Source organism: Rhincodon typus, chromosome 28, assembly GCF_021869965.1.
Source record: "Rhincodon typus isolate 14 chromosome 28, sRhiTyp1.1, whole genome shotgun sequence".
NCBI classification, from domain to species: Eukaryota; Metazoa; Chordata; class Chondrichthyes; order Orectolobiformes; family Rhincodontidae; genus Rhincodon; species Rhincodon typus.
Genome location: NC_063359.1, coordinates 33,428,424 through 33,445,567, shown reverse-complemented (window position 1 = coordinate 33,445,567; position 17,144 = coordinate 33,428,424). Strand labels below are relative to the sequence as shown.

Here is a 17,144-nt window from a genome sequence, read left to right as displayed (position 1 = left end):
CCAATTTGTTTCGATAGTGTGAAAACTCCTACCATAAGGTTAGCTCAGCTGATTTAAGACTCTTCATTCTTTTTGGTCTTATTCCAAAATGCCCACCACAAGATCTTTCGAAATCAAAACCTAGCTTTTTATTCTCAGAAATCTAGGGTTCAGACCTGAGTAATTCTTCCTGTCAGGCCATTTCAGCTGTTGATATTAATGACATGATTCATTAGTGTGTAGTGAGCAAAGTGCGCCAAGTTTGAAGATGATGCCAAAATGAGAAACGAAGTATTGAAATAAGAGCAATACAATCGTGGCAGAAGATTTGTATCTTTAACTAAGAAGATCAGTTAGAAATCATGTCACTGTAAATTCGTAGCTGCTGTGAAAGACAAAATAGAAGTTCCTTATGTGTTAGTTAGGTCACATCAGAACTCCTCTTAAAAGGTCTCTTAACAGTTTAAGCCACTTGATTTCTAGTGGAAGGGCTCCACAGATGCAAACTGACTTGAAGTGCATTCTCAGCATCTTGAGATCATATTTTTAAATTGCCAGAATTGGTGGATTTACTTGTCTGAAATCTCATTCATAAACTTCATTTTCACAACACAATATGACATGATATAAAAGGGACTTTAAACTTTGGGTTTGAAACTTTAAATCCCATTCTTCTGATATGGTTGGAAGGAAAGTTATATGAAGCATACTGAAGCATTCGGTGTGCAACTGTTGATTGAGTTCTATGAAGCTTTTATAACTGCATAGTACATGAAAACTGGCAAAGTGAGTTGTTTCTTATTCCTTTGGTTTCTCTCAATGAAATATATTGATTAATGGGAATACTATACTTAGGATTGAGTTTTAAAAGAAGTAACATTTCATGTCAAGCAGTTATAGGCTATTGGGGTTTATATTGCCACCCTGACCCTTCAGATGAAATTATTTCCTTTAACTCTCACTCATTCATCCATACATTTGCTGTGTATAATGTATAATATATATTAGATATTATGGGGAGAAAAATTCTGTTTGTTGCAGTATTGAGGTTGATGTTTTGTATGGAAAGGCAATGCAATGCTCTTGGTACAGTGAAAATAGTTATTGACGGTCTCATGGCCCAAAAAATGTCTACATCTGATGCACACATTACAATGTTGTAATCTTTATTGATTTTAATCCACCAATTACAGCGACACAAAAGATAACAATAACACATACAGATCAATAACCCATGGTACCATTCAGTGGATCAATACAAATCAGTGTTAAGTTTCTTGTAGTCCACTCAAAAGGCAACAAACTGTGTCCTTTATCCTTGTTTTTAAATAAGTAAATACAATTACTCATGCAGAGTTAGAATGGTATTGTGTTACACATGCAGTTTACTTTCTTATTGTCAAAGCTACGTTTTACGATTGTAAAGACATTGAAATGTTTTTATCCCTGAGAAAAAAGGTATCGGGTAGGATAAATACCTCAGTTGATTTATCTCTTTTGTAGGCAAAATGTGTGCAGAGTAACCCTTAATAATCCCCTTCTTTATGGCTTACAGTCACAGAAGGAGCTAAATGAATAAAGTAAAAGTAATCAGGAGCATTTATTCCCTGTCAGTTCCAAAGTGATTTCTCTTTCAATTTCTACATCAGTGCCTTTAAAATGTTTGAATGATGATGGAATCATACTAATAAAAGAATAGCAGTAAGCAGTACAGGAGGCTGGAAGTGACTGGTCACAGTAGGTATAAAGTAATGTAATTATACGGCATACAGCCCACTCGACTGCACAAAAATAAAAGCGTGGAATTCTGGAGAGACATCCAGCACCATTGTAAATTCTTCCAAATTGCTTGTTTTTTTTATTCTCGCAAATAATTCATCAATCCCAACATGGATGGTAACTGCTGTGGTGTTTTGAAACCCATGTGGAGGGATACGAAGAGAAGCAGAAAAGCTAAAAGCATAAGTTAAAACGGGGGAAAAAACAATTAAAGAATTATATTAGGGTATTTTATCTGAATTTGCTGTCTTTAGTTTTTCTGGGTATGCATTACCGAAAGCTGAGATGACTTTCTCCTGAGCCATTACCAGTACAGCTCTGCATTGCTGCTAAGAGATCTATATAAAGATTTTTGCAACAATCTTTTTACCTTGTTTGCATTCCTGTGAGAGCAGGGTGTCAGAATTCAGTTCAGTACTCCAAAACAAGATGTAGCATTAAACATGTGCCAAACATTTTGGTGCTTGTGCTCCATTGTGTTATGCAGCTCTAACTAGGAGGAGAGGTTTTCAAAACAACACTTTGGTACTTTATTAATTGCACAATGCTAGGGAAACCAGGCCTAAATAGTATATAACTCATAAAGTAGCACAAGATGTCATATGAAAATGAAATGCAAAAATCAGCAGCTCTACAAATCAAGGTAGTGTTTTTTTGCTTTGCTGGGCAATGATTGTTAGACTAACAAGAATATTTCCACATGCTAATTTTAATTTCATTATACGGCACTTGATTATCACCAACTTACAGTAATATGATTTATCTGAGTCAATGAGATAGTTTCTCAAAACCATGACCCAGTAACACCCCAACTTGTTTAAAAGCCAAGGCATTCATTACACGTCTTGATGTTTGAGCAGATGAATAGGGTATAATACCCATAGAAAAGCATTGTGATCTCTTTTCAAATATAAAAATTCAATCCAATTATGTTATCAGGACCAGATCTTCAATTTTAGTTGGAAGCCCAAGCTTTGAAGCAGTGTCATCCTGCCAGATGAAAACTGTCAAGAGTCAGTTCATGTGTCACAGAGTTTTACTTTTAGGTGTTCTCGGCAGCCATGAGGAACAGACATGCTTGATTTGGTTAAGGAAGTCTTGGGTCACTTTTGCTCTGAGCTTGCATCCCCACAGACCCAAGTTTGACACCAAGACACATGAGATTTTAGGTCATTTGACCAAAAATTTGGTCAAATGTCTTGATAGAGAGAAGTGAGGTAGAGAGGTGGTGAGGTGTAAGAAGGGCATTCCAGAGGTTAGAGCCTATGCCCAGCGATGATGGAGCAATGATAATTGGGAATGCACTCGCAACCGGTCTTAGGAGACAACCCCTGAACTGAGGAATGGAAGAGATTACCAAAATAGGGTGGAATTCGGACATGGAAGGATTTGAAAGCAGGCATGAAAATTTTAAATTGATTATCCAGGAACCGGTATAAGTTTGAAGCACCAGGGGATAGGGGAATGTGATTTGGTGAGAGTTGAGACCATAGTTAGAGATAAGTGTCAGAAAGGACTCCAGAAATGTTTATTTAAATGAGGTTGTATCCCATTCACCATCTGTATTGAACACTTTGGGGACTGGTGCCTACAATATCTACACTTCCTTAATAAACTGGAGCCAATCACGTTCTTTTGTTGTTTTTGCCTCTTATTTGTTTTATTTAAAATAGAGCAAAACTGGACGGAAGACTTCATCTGTTAGCTATTGAAGTATAAGGTGTGCATTTACAATTTTTCCTTTAATAGTGCACAATGGAAATACTCCCCTGTAAATGTAAATACCTGTTTTGCTCATCAGATCTGTGATTGGTTCTGATGTCAGCTACTGCAGAGTGTAATAATGTACAGAGTTGTCAGATGCAATTTTTGTACTTTGAACAGAGGGTGCACAGCAGTGAGCCATTATGGAGAGAATATGCTCTGTAATGAGCAAGACTGGATAGCTTGAGGTGCAATGTATGAGATGTGACAGATTAGTGTTAATTTTAATTTTTGGGTTTCTTCCATCCTCTCTTGAAGCTTCCATTGTTTTTCATTGTATATTTGTCAGCATTACAATCATCTTGACACCTCGTCCAATTGTCCATTTTACATGCAGTAGCCTAGATAGTGAGCATTGTCGGGCTACTTCATTTGGGAGGGATCACCAGAGCCAGTCTTACCCAATATCTGCATCCACTCACTTCTCATTGATATCTGTGGATACATAACTTACTCTTCAGTCCAAAAACACTGACACCAACTGAAACACCCCCTCCCCAGCAACTGCCTTAGTGATATATACACAAGTTAGGAATAAAACTGAATGTCTTCTGATCTCTACGAACTGGTGCTACTGTGTGGCAACATTATTAGAGTTTTTGAGAATATAACTTGTAGGGTAAATAAAGGGGATCCAATAACTGTATTATACTTTTGATTTCCTAAAGGCATTCAGTAAGCTGCCATGCAAAGTTTAGACATAAGGTAAGGACTCATGAAGTTGGGAGTAATACATTAGCATGAATAAAAGGTTGGTTAACAGAAAAGAGACAAAGATTGGGGATTAAAGGACATTTTCAAGTTGGCAGCCTGTAACTAGTGGAGTGTTGCAAGGGTTGGTGCTCAGACCTCAACTATTTACAATCAGAGTTAATGATTTCGACAGAGATGGAGAGTAATGCATCTAAGGTTTCTGGTGATCCAAAGCAAGATGAGAATGCAAGCTGTGAGGTGGACACAAATAGGTTGTAAAGAGAAGTTAAGTAGGTAAACAGCAAGTTGGTAGATAGTGGGGTAGTGAGAGGTATTACTGTAAAAATCTAAAAAAAGTGTAATATACCATAAAATTTGTAAATGTTGATGTTCAGAGGGGCCTGGATATACCACTAAAGACCCAGAATCAACAAGTGACTGCAGCAAAATGTGAGTGAGGATGGGACAGGGGCCCATTGGCTAGAGGGCACAGGGTTTAAGAAGAAAGGGCAAGGAGGTAACTCCTTATACTCTCCACTTCCCTTTATCATCAATCAGACCCACCCCTACCCCTGGGAGCTTTTTAATGTGGTGACTGTTTCCTCCCTCCACATTGCTTGAATAACAGTGGGAAGGGTGTCTATCTGTCTTGCTGCACCAGATTAATATTAAAAAAAATGAAGGGATTTCCATATTACATCCTCTTAAATAATTAAATTCTGGGATCTATCCCAGAATATTGAGGGAGGCAAGAAAACAAATTGCTGGAGCATTGACAGACATCTTTGTATCCCCTTTGGCTGCATTTGAGGTCCCAGAGGACTGGAGCATAGCCAATGTTGTCCCATTCTTTAAGAAAGGTAGCAGGGATAATCCAGGAAATTACAGGCCTATGAGTTTCACATCAGTGGTAGGGAAGTTATTGGAAAAGATTGTCAGGGACAAGACCTATATGTATTTAGAAGCAAATGGACTTACTGGCGATAGACAAAATGGTTTTGTGTGGGGAGGTTGTGCTTGTCTAACTTGATCGAGTTCTTTGAGGAGGTGATGAAGATGATTGAGGGAAAAATGGTTGATGTTATCCACATGGACTTCAGTAAAACCTTTGACAAGGTACCTCATGGCAGTCTGGTACAAAAGGTGAAGTCATATAGTATCAGGGTGAGCTGGCAAGATGGATACAAAACTGGCTTAGTCAGAGGGTGACTAGGAGACAGAGGGTAGCGGTGGAAGGATCGAAGATACCAAGAACTGCAGATTCTGGAGTCAGAGTCAATATAGTGTGGAGCTGGAGGAACACAGCAGGTCAGGCAGCATCAGAGGAGTAGGAAAGTTGATGTTTCTGGTCCGGAACCACCTTCAGAGCAGTGGAAGGATGCTTTTCAGAATGGATGGTTCTGACTAGTAGTATTCCGCAGAGATCAATGCTGAGACCTCTGCTGTTTGTGGTCTGCATAAGTGATTTGGAGGAAAATATAGCTGGTCTAATTAGTAAGTTTGCACATGATGCAAAGATTGGTGGAGTTGCAAATAGTGAGAAGGATTGTCAGAGGATACAACAGGATATAGATCAGTTGGAGGCATGGGCAGACAAATGACAGATGGAGATTAATCCAGACAAATGTGAGGTGATGCATTTTGGAAGGTCAAGTGCAGGTGAAAATTATACAGTGAATGGCAAAACCCTTAGGAGTATTGATATGTAGAGGGATCTGGGTGTGCAGGTCCACAGATCACTGAAGGTGGCAGTGCAAGTAGTTAAGGTTGTAAAACAGGCCTATGGCATGCTTGCCTTCATTGGAAGGGGCGTTGAGTATAAGGATAGGTAAGTTATGCTGCAGCTTTATAGAACTTTAGTTAGGCCACACTTGGAACATTGCGTACAGTTCTGGTCAGCACACTACCAGATGGATGTGGATGATTTGGAGACAGAACAGAAAGGTTTACCAGGACGATGCATGGTACGAGGGATTTTAGCTATGATGAAAGGTTGGATGGACTGGGTTTGTTTTCACTGGACACAGGAAGTTGAGGGGCGACCTGATAGAAGTTTATAAGATTGTGAATGACATGGATAAAGTGGAAAGTATGAGGCTTTTTCCCAGGGCGGAGGGATCAATTACTAGGGGACACAGGTTGAAGATGCAGGGGGAGAAGTTTAAAAGAGATATGCGAGGCGAGTTTTTCACACAAAGGGTGGTGAGTACCTGATACGTGCTACCAGAGGAGATGGTAGAAGCTGACACAATAACAGCATTCAAGAAATACCTGAATGAATACATGAATAAGAAGGGAATAGAGGGATACGGATCCTGTAAGTGAAGACAGTTTTAGTATGGAAGAGCAAAATGTGTCAGCGCAGGCTTGGAGGGCCAAAGGGCCTTTTCCTGTGCTGCACTATTCTTTGTTCTAAATGTCACCTACTTCCAAACTGCCTTAGGAGAAGCCATTAAATTCCATCCATTAACTCTGCTTTCTTCAACACAGATAGAAGTATTTCCACTAGCAATTTTTATTCATCTTGAAGAATTGTATATTTTCCTTCCATTCCTCGTCACACCTTCACCTCACCATCCTGCTACAGAAATACATTATTCCATAGCTTGTTGTACTGAGAACTGATTTCTAAGGTATTAATATTATCCTGCAGAAGTAAATTATGATAAGAACAAATTGGACTGTGTGGTAGGTGTAAGAGTACTTTAGTTTAGAGCATGTATTTTTATTGTGAAAATCTGCAGCTGTCAGCATGAATAGGCAAACTGAAACCAGATCAATGCCAGTGGTGCTCCAGCAGCCACTTGTAGGTGTGTTAGAGTGTGACCTAGCAGGATTCATCCTACATTTTTTTTTTAACTTTGTTAAACACCCAAGTAAGTGTTTTGTTATGTACTTTAGCTTGAGATGCAGGACTGCTGTACCAACCATGTGACCTAATTAGTTTTTAATTATATTGAATGGTAAAGTGATACCTTGCCTATATATAAAAGTTATATATTTTTGTATTACTCATACACACACAAAATAAACTAGATTCTAAGTACATTTAATTGGCCAGGTCGCCTTGAAGGTTCTCTACATGCTTGACATTGTCAGATTACAACTGGCAACCAGAGCTGTTTTTGATAGATGTTCTCTAGTTGTTAAGTTCCCATTGTACGAAGGCATTCAGTGCAGCTTGCGTACTCTAGGTCAACAAAAGAACAATAACTTGGCTTTTAATTTTTCTTTTTAAAGTAAAACTCTGGTGGTTTAACTGAGAGATTTAATTTTATTGCCCCTGAGTGTCAAAGAATAATAAAAAAAATCAATTTGTTGAGCAAACGTTTTCCATTGAAAAGGCTGTGTCAATATGCTGCGGCTTTTTAGACTTGACTTCTAACAGACTATAATAAAGGTCTGAAGAGTAAAATTAATGTGATGCATGTTACATGGACATGTTGCTGTCAACCTACATTATCCTTGAACGAACTTATTGATCCTAATTTATCTGTTGAAGCAATTGACCCAACATTTAGCAAGGGTAGAACAGATTGATATATTAATGTAAGCAAAACCTTGGATAAAAACACTATTTAGTAAACAGTAGATACCATAGGAGTATAGGTACCCTAGGGAGTTATGCACATCATCAATCTGCTCGTATGGTATTCATGGCAAGAGGAGTTAAATGTAGCTTTTAAAATAAGCAATGGGTTTGCTCATTACATTGTATGCAGTGCTACAAAATACATTGTAAACCACTCGAGTTCACCTGTGTAGTGAAGGTTGCATGTTTGCTAAGTGAATAATTCAATGTATCATTTATTGCTACTGAAATATTAGTTATACAATTTTCTGTCTAATATGCACTGATGGTTACACAGTGGAAATCATGGTAAAATGTAAAAATTCATGGTAAGGTTACAATTTCATTCACTAAAACTTGGGAGGGAGAGCCATTCTTCCCTCTCAAAGTTATTTTTGCACAAAGGTACACTTTACATGTATGTCTCCAAATTTCTACCAATTTCCCCGTATAACTAGCTACAAGGGAATATATTCTCACCTTATACTGCCATGATCTTGATCACAAATGAGGCTAATCTCCGAGCATTCCTTTTACCCATCTCACTAGTAACATCCTCCACAAATCTTCTAACCAACATTTCTCCTGCACCTGCCTGGTAAGAAGCTCTTTCTTCATATCACAACTATATCTAGAAATTTTCAACTACTTAGCCTTTGAGCCTCCCTTTGTACTTTGCTTCTGCAGCCCTCAATCCGCTCAAGCTTTCTTTAACCTCTATCGTTGACTTTGTCCCTAACAAAGCCTTTGCTTCCTCAGGTGCAAAGGACATAGACTTGAATGTTCCTGGCACAAACTAATTTAGCTACTTACCACCTGATCTGGTTGCTTCCAAACCATTCTTCATTCATTATCTTGAACTGTTCATAATCTTACCGTCCAAATCAATCCCAAAATGAGCTCCCAATCCTGAATCCTTTCCATCACAAAGATGTATAATTTCACTTAATAATGTTAAATAGAATTGCATAGAATTTAATGTGCAGAAACAGACTACTGTATTTAGCCTAACTAGTATTTGCATATGGTTTTGCTGTATCCTATTTCACCTAACTCAATCTGAAAATTTTGTTCCTGTCTCCCTCATTTACTAATATAACTTGCCCCTTCCCTTAAGGGCACCTGTGTTACCTTAACTATTCCAAAGTGACACATTCTAACTACTCTCTGAGTAAAGAAGTTTCACCTGAATTCTATTGATATATCAGCGACTACTTCAGCACCTAATTGATTCATTTTACTGTTTAAATGCACATTCACATTTGCACTGCCTTTAAACTTAACTGTTTCAGTACTATCCTGGGTCCTCCTATCCTCCAATCTACATAAACATCAACTCATCCAAAATTCTAGCATTTTTCATCTTCCATAATAACTCCCACTTACCTATCACCCTTGTCCTAACTAATTTGCATTGACTCCTTGTATCTTCTTGCCTCTGGTTTAAAATCTTTGCTACTACTTCAAATCCCATAACCTTTCTTGCAAGGCTATGAACACCCATCTCTTCCTTATGAATATCTTCCCATTTTGCTTCAATACTGATAAGCCTCATTCAGTCATCTCGGAACAAAGGGACAGACCATTCACCTAGATCAAGATTACTCTGTACCTCCAGTTACATTTCATTCCCCAAACCCCCACCCCACCCTACCATCTCAAATGACGCTAACTCATGTTCTGTCCCACATCTAATTAATATTAATCCCAGTCTTGAAAGTTGCAATTAGTTCAGAAACCACATCTTTCTTTGGGAGATGGAGTTTCAGATTCCTACTATGCTTTGAGTGATAAATGCCTCCAAACTTAATTCCAAAATGTTTTGGCTCTAATTGTAAGAATTTTAATTTATTTTCTGATTCCCCTCTGGAGAAAATAGTCTCCCCAACTGCAGTGAATCTCTATCATTCTAAAGACTTCAATCAGAGCACCCTTCAACATGCCACGCTGAAGGGAGTACAAACAAATTAATGCAACTTGTCACCATAATTTTCCATTTAAGCCCAACATTCCGGTGAATGCATGGGCCCAACTAAGGTCACATGTCTTTGCTCAGGTGCAGTGTCCAAAATGGAATGGAGAACTCCTAATGATAGCTAGCCAAGGTAATTTACAAGTAAACCATCACTTCCTCACATTTTTGCATTCTAACTGACCCTCCTTTCCAAATATTTCATTGGTTACCTTTCTATAGGACCATTAATCTTTAAAAATGCAAGTATGTGAATATCCAAAACACAGTTCTTGGTCACTTGCCATTAGGAAAGTGTTATAATTTATCTTTCTTTGATCCACACCGGATGACCTCAAGCTTCCCCACATATTGATTTGAATTTGATGTGTGTGTTTATTTATTCACTTGGTCTCTGTCCTTTTTTTCTTGTGCACCCATCAAAATAACTTATTTACCTCCTTACTGTCATGTGCAAATTTGGACTCCTAACTCTCTGATCCTTTATGTAAGATATTACAAATGTATATTATGGCCCTAGTGCAGATCCTGGAAACATTACTTATCACAACCTGTTACTGGGATAACATTCCTTTTATCTCTACCTCTCTGTATCCGACCTAATCAACCCATGTTAATGAGAGTACCTAGAATTCTGTGCTCTTTCATTTTTTATTATTTTTTGTGCAGTATGCCGTGAACTTCCAGAAGGCACTTGATAGAGGATATTCATAATCACTCCCTTAACCTCAATGCTAGTGCCTATTTTTATCTAAAACACCATTGGATATATTTAAATACATTGTTGCAACACAAATTTTTGCTGTTGTTTGCCACCCCATCTCAATGGAGCAAAGATTAAAGTTTAGTATGTAGGGAAATGACGGATATAAACTTCCGTTATGTTCTTCCAAATACAGCACTTTGTTCTCCTAAATGCATCAAAATGAGAGTGGTGGAGTGATCAAGCCTTTAACTATGTGGTGGGATACTGCACTAAAGTAGTGGTTACATTTGGATTTCACGAAAACACTTGAGTGGGGATGCTGGTTAGTTCAATTGGTTAAATAGCTCATGTGTGGTTTAGAATAACTCAAATAAAAAGGGTTCAATACTGTTAGTCTTTGTCCTGTCCCTGAGAGTGGAAGGCAGTGGAAAATTACAACTGATATAAAAAAAAATTGCCAGTCAAACAGCTTGGGATACAGCATCAGCAGGCGATGACCCAAGGACCTTTTTTTGGGCAAAGGCCCCACTGACATGACTTAACTGTTTTAAAATGTAGCAAAAGAATACTAACAAAGAGTTGATAAATGTGATTTATTAAATTTTTTTTTCTTTCTAGCATGAACGTGCAGGGTGATTATAACCCAATTGATGCAGGCGGGTTTATCAAGATTTGCTCTTTGAGGTGAGTGACGTTATAATTTTTTTAAAGTGGAACTTCTACCCCAGGTATTTTATATGATATCAAAAGTTGTTTCTCATTTTTCTTTTATGGCAGGGATATGATTATAAATTATGAGCCAAAGGTTTGAAAAGCTTACTAGCCAATAGTTGGATACAAATATGACTCGTCTGTCTGTATTTTCTTAGTGTAGATCTGCTGAGCAGATGGTCCATCTTGGCCTCCTCCACTGGTCCCCAGCATCACTGATGCCAGTGTTTAGCCAATTCTATTCACTCTACATGATATCAAAAAATGGTTGGAGACACTGTTACTGCAAAGGCTACGAGCCCTGACAACATTCTGGCAATAGTGCTCAAAGATGTGTGCTCCAGCACTTGTCATGCCTGTAGCCAACCTGTATCAGTACAGTTACAACACTGGTGTCTATCTAGCAATGTAGAAAGTTGCCAAGTTATGTCCTGTGAACAAAAAGCAGGGTAAGTCCAACCCGGCCAATTACTATCCCATCAGTCTAGTCCTGCTCATCAGTAAGAAGTGATGGAATTATTTCATCAACAGTGATATCAAGCAGCATTTGTTGAACAATAACCCGTTCACTGACACTCAGTTTGGGATTTTACAGCCACTTACCGCCTGACTGATTACAGCCTTAGTTTGAACATTGACAAAAGAGCTGAAATTCAGAGGTGAGAGTAGCTGCCCTTGACATCAAGGCTGAATTTGACTGATAAGGTCAGAAGTGGGAACAGTCACTGATGATTGCATAATGTTCAGCACATTTGTAACTCCTTCGATACTGAAGCAGTTCATATTCAAATGCATCCAGACCTGAACAATATCTAGGTTTGAGCTGCCAAGGGGGAAAAAACATACACACACTCTCCACAAATGCCAGACAATGATCATATTCAACAAGACACAATTTAACCATTGCCCCTTGACATTCAATGGTGTTACCATCACTGAATTCCACACTATCAAGATCCTGAGTGTTACCACTTTCCAGAAACTGACCTGTACCAACCATATAAAACAGTGGCATCAAGAACAGGTCAGAGGCAAGAAATCCTGTACCGAGTAATCCACCTCCTGAGTCCTCGCAGCCTGTCGACTGTCTACAAGATACAACTCATGAGTATGATGGTTAGACCCCACTTGGAATCTGTGAGCGGATCTTGACACCACACTTTAGGAAGGATCTGTTGGCCTTGGCCGAGAATAATGTCTGGACTTCAGGGGCTAAGTTATGTGGAGAAATTATACAGATCAGGCCTGTCTTCTCTAGAATTTAGAAGGTTAAAGGGTGATCTGATTGAAGTCTTCAAGATATTAACAGAAAAAGACAGGGTAGATAGAGATAAACTATTTCTACTGGTTGGGGATTCTAGAACTAGGGGGCATAGTTTTAAAATTAGGGCTAGACCATTCAGAAGAGATGTTAGGAAGCACTTCTACACCACCACGACAGATGGTGGAATTTGAATTCACTAAATATCTGGAATTAAGAATCTAATGATGACCATAAATCCATTGTCAATTGTCGGAAATACCCATCTGGCTCACTAATATCCTTTAGGGAAGGAAACTGCCATCCTTACCTGGTTTGGCCTACATGTGACTCCACATCCACAACAATGTGGTTGACTCTGAACTGCCATCTGGGCAATTACGGATGGCCAATAAATGCTGCTTACCCAGCGATGCCCTCGTCCTGTTAACTAATAAACAAATCAAAGGATGTTAGAGGTTTGAACTCTCTTCCACAAATAGCAGTGAATACTAGATCAGTTATTAAAATCTGAGAGATAATTTTTTTGTTAAACAAAGGTATTAGGGGATATAGGTGAAAGGCAGTTATATAGAGTTAGGCCACAGATCAGCCATGATCATATTGAATGGTGGAACAGGACTGAGGGGTTGAATAGCCTGTTCCTGTTCTTATTTTCCAACTCCCCACTTACCTGGATGAGTGCAACTACAACTATACTCAAGAAGGTTGATATAATCCGATACAAAGCAGCCCACTCATTGGCACCATGTCCACAAATATTCACTCCCTCCACTATCATCACTCAGTAGCTGGGTGCGAGACGTGCCACTAAATAAAGTTTAGAATTTAAATATTATAGTTTGAAAGATTTATGAACGTCAAGCGTGAGCCTGAGTCTTTTACTACAATCAGTGGTAACTGAACCAGTTGCTTCTTATAAGAGACCAGAACTGAAGTTATACCCTTGATCTGTAAAGGTTTCCCGGTATAGATTCTCAGTCTAGCTGAGGCCTTACACAAACTTAAGGGTTGAAGTCCAGAGCGATTTTTTTTTCATATTTATCTGTGGGATGTGGGCAATGCTGACAGGTCCACATTTATTGCCCGTCCCAAATTGCCCTTGAGAAGGTGGTGGTGAGCTGCCTTCTTGAACTGCTGCAGTCCACCTGCTGTGGGTTGACCCACAATGCCATTAGGGAGGGAATTCCAGGATTTTGACCCAGCAACCCTGAAGAAACAGCGATATATTTCCAAGTCAGAATAGTGAATGGTTTGGAGGGGAACTTGAAGGTAGTGGTGTTCTCATGTACCTGCTGCCCTTGTCCTTTGAGCTGGAAGTGGTCATGGGTTTAGAAGGTGCTATCTGAGGATCTTTGGTGAATTTCTGTAGTGCATCTTGTAGATAGTACACACTGCTGAGCGTTGATGGTGGAGGGAATGAATGTTTGTGAATGTGGTGCCAATCAAGCGGGCTGCTTTGTCCTGGATGTTGTTGGAGCTGCACCCATCCAGGCAAGTGGGGAGTATTCCATCACACTCCTGACTTGTGCCGTGTAGATGGTGGACAGGCTTTTGGGAGTCAGGAGGTGAGTTACTCGCCACAGTATTCCTAGCCTCTGACCTGCTCTTGTAGCCACTGTGTTTATGTGGTGGGTCTAATTGAGTTTCTGATCAATAATAACCCCGAGGATGTTGATAGTCGCGGATTCAGTGATGGTAGCACCATTGAATGTCAAGGGGCCGTGGTTAGATTGTCTCTTATTGGTGATGGTCATAGCTTGGCATTTGTGTGGCACGAATGTTACTTGCCACTTGTCACCCCAAGCCTGGATATTGTTCAGATCTTGTTGCATTTGAACATGGACTCCTTCGGTATCTGAGGAGTCACGAACGGTGCTAAACATTGTGCAATCATCTGTGAACGTCCCCACCTCTGACCTTATGATGGAGGACAGGTCATCAATTAAGCATCTAGAGATGGTTGGACAAAGGACACTACCTTGAGGAACTCCTGCAGAGATGTCCTGGGGCCATGATGACTGATCTCCAACAACCACGACAATCTTCCTATGTGCCAGGTATGACTTTAACCACCAGCGAGTTTGCCCCCTGATACCCATTGATTCCAATTTTGCTAGGGCTCCTTGATGCTACACTAGTCAATTGCAACATTGATGTCAACCTTATCTCTGGAATTCAGCTCTTCTGTCCACGTTTGAATCAAGGCTGTAATGAAGTCAGGAGCTGGGTAGCCCTGACAGATTCCAAACTGGAAGTCACTGAGCAGGTTATTGCTGAGCAGATGCTGCTTGATAGCGCTGTTGATGACATCTTCCATCACTTTAACAGATCATCAGTAAAGACTGGTTCAGCAATCACTGAAACGGCCATGTCGGCATCAACGTCCATTAGAACTAGGTGACCATTTAACCAGACATTTATTTTGATTGGTTTTGATTTGAATGTTGCTAAGCAATTTAACTGTTCCAAACCAGATGTAGGTGGACGCTCCAGGGTGTACACTTTCGTGGATACTGGCCTATGAGTTCTAGTGGGTCTAGTGGGACTCTTTTGCTGTCTCGAGTTTGCATATCAGCAACAACTATGATGGATTGCCGAGCCAGATCCTAAAGAAAATCTTAACCATTTGGCTGAAGCTTGGCTTTGTTTTGGGGTTTTGCTGTCGGCTGACCTAGAGTCCCTCTATTCAGGTTATATCCTAAGTCAGGCTATGCAATTGCCTTCACGTAAATCGTGTTCCCCAAACTCAGACGGACTGGTGAGTGTGTCTACTTCCGTCAGAATAGCGTGCAACTCATATGCTCCACTTGCTGCATTTTCCAGTGACAAAGCCAGTTATAGTGCTTGTTTGAAGTCCCTAGGCTTCAGCCAGAAGGCGCTTTCATGGTTACATCACTAATCTCACATACCAAATTGTCTCTCAGCATCTTATTAAGAGTTAAACCAAAGTCACATGCCTCTGTCTGTTATCTTAACCTAGTTAGAAATCTCGATATGGATTCCCCTGGTTCCCAAATTGTCGGATAATACTGATAGCGTCTCAGAATTAGAGATAGTAGGAACTGCAGATGCTGGAGAATCTGAGATAACAAGGTGTAGAGCTGGATGAACACAGCAGGCCAAGCAACATCAGAGGAGCAGGAAGGCTGACGTTTCGGGCCTAGACCCTTCAGAAGGCCTGCTGTGTTTATCCAGCTCTACACCTTGTTATCTCAGAATTAGAGGTGGTTTAGGGTTGTAATATTCCTTGTCGAAATTTGTCACCTCTTGAAAGGTTTTAGTGTCCAGTACCTCACAGAAAGTTAGGCTCCTAATGACTGAAAAAGCTGAGAGTCCACAGACTGTCAGGAGAATTACTTGTTACTTTCATCTGCCCCAGTGTTGTTTGTCTGGTAAAAATAATACAGTCTTTCCATGTACTGGGCCCAGTTTTTGATGGCAGGATTGAATAAGTCAAGCTTCCCAAATAACCGCCAGAAACGCTGACCCCAACTCAAAAACAACTGTCTGAATGATTTTCTTCAGGAGTGTGCTTTTCTCTCATCGCCACTGAAATACCTCCACAGAGGCCCATATTCCATCACGTGGTCACCCTTTATTTACATATGGAGAGTAACTGGCAATCCTGTTCTTATTGGTTAGCCAGGGCTCCCTAATTGGACCAGATTAACACCCCAGTCTGGGAACTCATATTCTGTGGGGTTCACTTGGCTGACCCCGTTACAATCACTACACTATAGTGCAAAAGTAGAGCATATCACATCAGTCAAGCTGTGCAGCCTTGCTGTATGCAGCATGCTCACATCAAAAAGCTACAATAATGGATTCAGGCAGGCCTTTTTGAAAGAATTGGCAAAAGAGTTTTGAGTGGAAGATTGTGGATTTCTGTGTAAAGCCAAACTTCTACATTTTTGATGTTTCTCTGTTTAAATATAAAAAGCTAAGTATCCCATTGTATTTTCAAACAGACTGAAGGAATACCATCGCCTCCAGAGTTCCACAATTCCAAAATCTAAGTGAATGAGGTTGAGCTTTGACATCAACATGTTTGAATTTTACAGGATATGAAACTTTCTGAAAGTAAAGTGTGGATTTCCCCTGTATATTACTGGTTTTAGTTTAAATAAAATAAATCATCTTGAACACAAAAATATTAGGGTTGACTTGTTTCTCTGTGGTTTTCTTTAAGTAACAATAAAGGGTGAGGTTTCTTAAATAAAAACAGAAAATATTTGAAAAAATGCAACAGGTCTGGCAGTATATTTGGAGACAGAACTAAAGTTAATACTTTGAGTACAATATGATTTTTTTCAGAACTCTTAACACGTATTTTAAGTCATTACATTTTATAGTTTTTAAATATACTTGTTACATTATTTTGATTCATGTTATGATAAGCTTAAATAAAGTTCTAAGACCCATAGCACAGATTACTGTTGAAGTGCAAAAAGAAAATGGCACTTTGGTTTTTTATAAGGTGAAGGTTGTAAGAAGGAGGAAAGGTAGAAGTCTTGCATGGAATTTTAAAAGGATAGGCCATACCTGATGAAGATGTTTACAGCTTTTGAAAAGGCCACTAAAGTAGTGGAAATGAAAAAGTCTCTGAATTTTTTTTACTTCTAAAAGGCATTTGGTCTAGTCCCTCATAAGAAACTGTTGGCCAAAGTTGAAACTCATGAAATTAAAGACAATTTATTGACTTGGA

General features: G+C 39.4%; 1 protein-coding gene across 2 annotated transcripts in view; it reads left to right on the top strand.

The window, feature by feature from the left end:
• Positions 1-16,590, top strand: part of ass1 (argininosuccinate synthase 1) — a 146,788-nt gene extending 130,198 nt beyond the window's left edge. For both annotated transcript variants that reach the window (XM_048613342.1, XM_048613343.1), the window contains exons 14-15: positions 11,083-11,148; positions 16,408-16,590. In XM_048613342.1, coding sequence (XP_048469299.1) covers positions 11,083-11,148; positions 16,408-16,459 — 118 coding nt within the window. In that variant the 3' untranslated portion in view covers positions 16,460-16,590. The remainder of the gene's footprint in view (positions 1-11,082; positions 11,149-16,407) is intronic.
• The last annotated feature ends 554 nt before the right edge of the window (positions 16,591-17,144 follow it).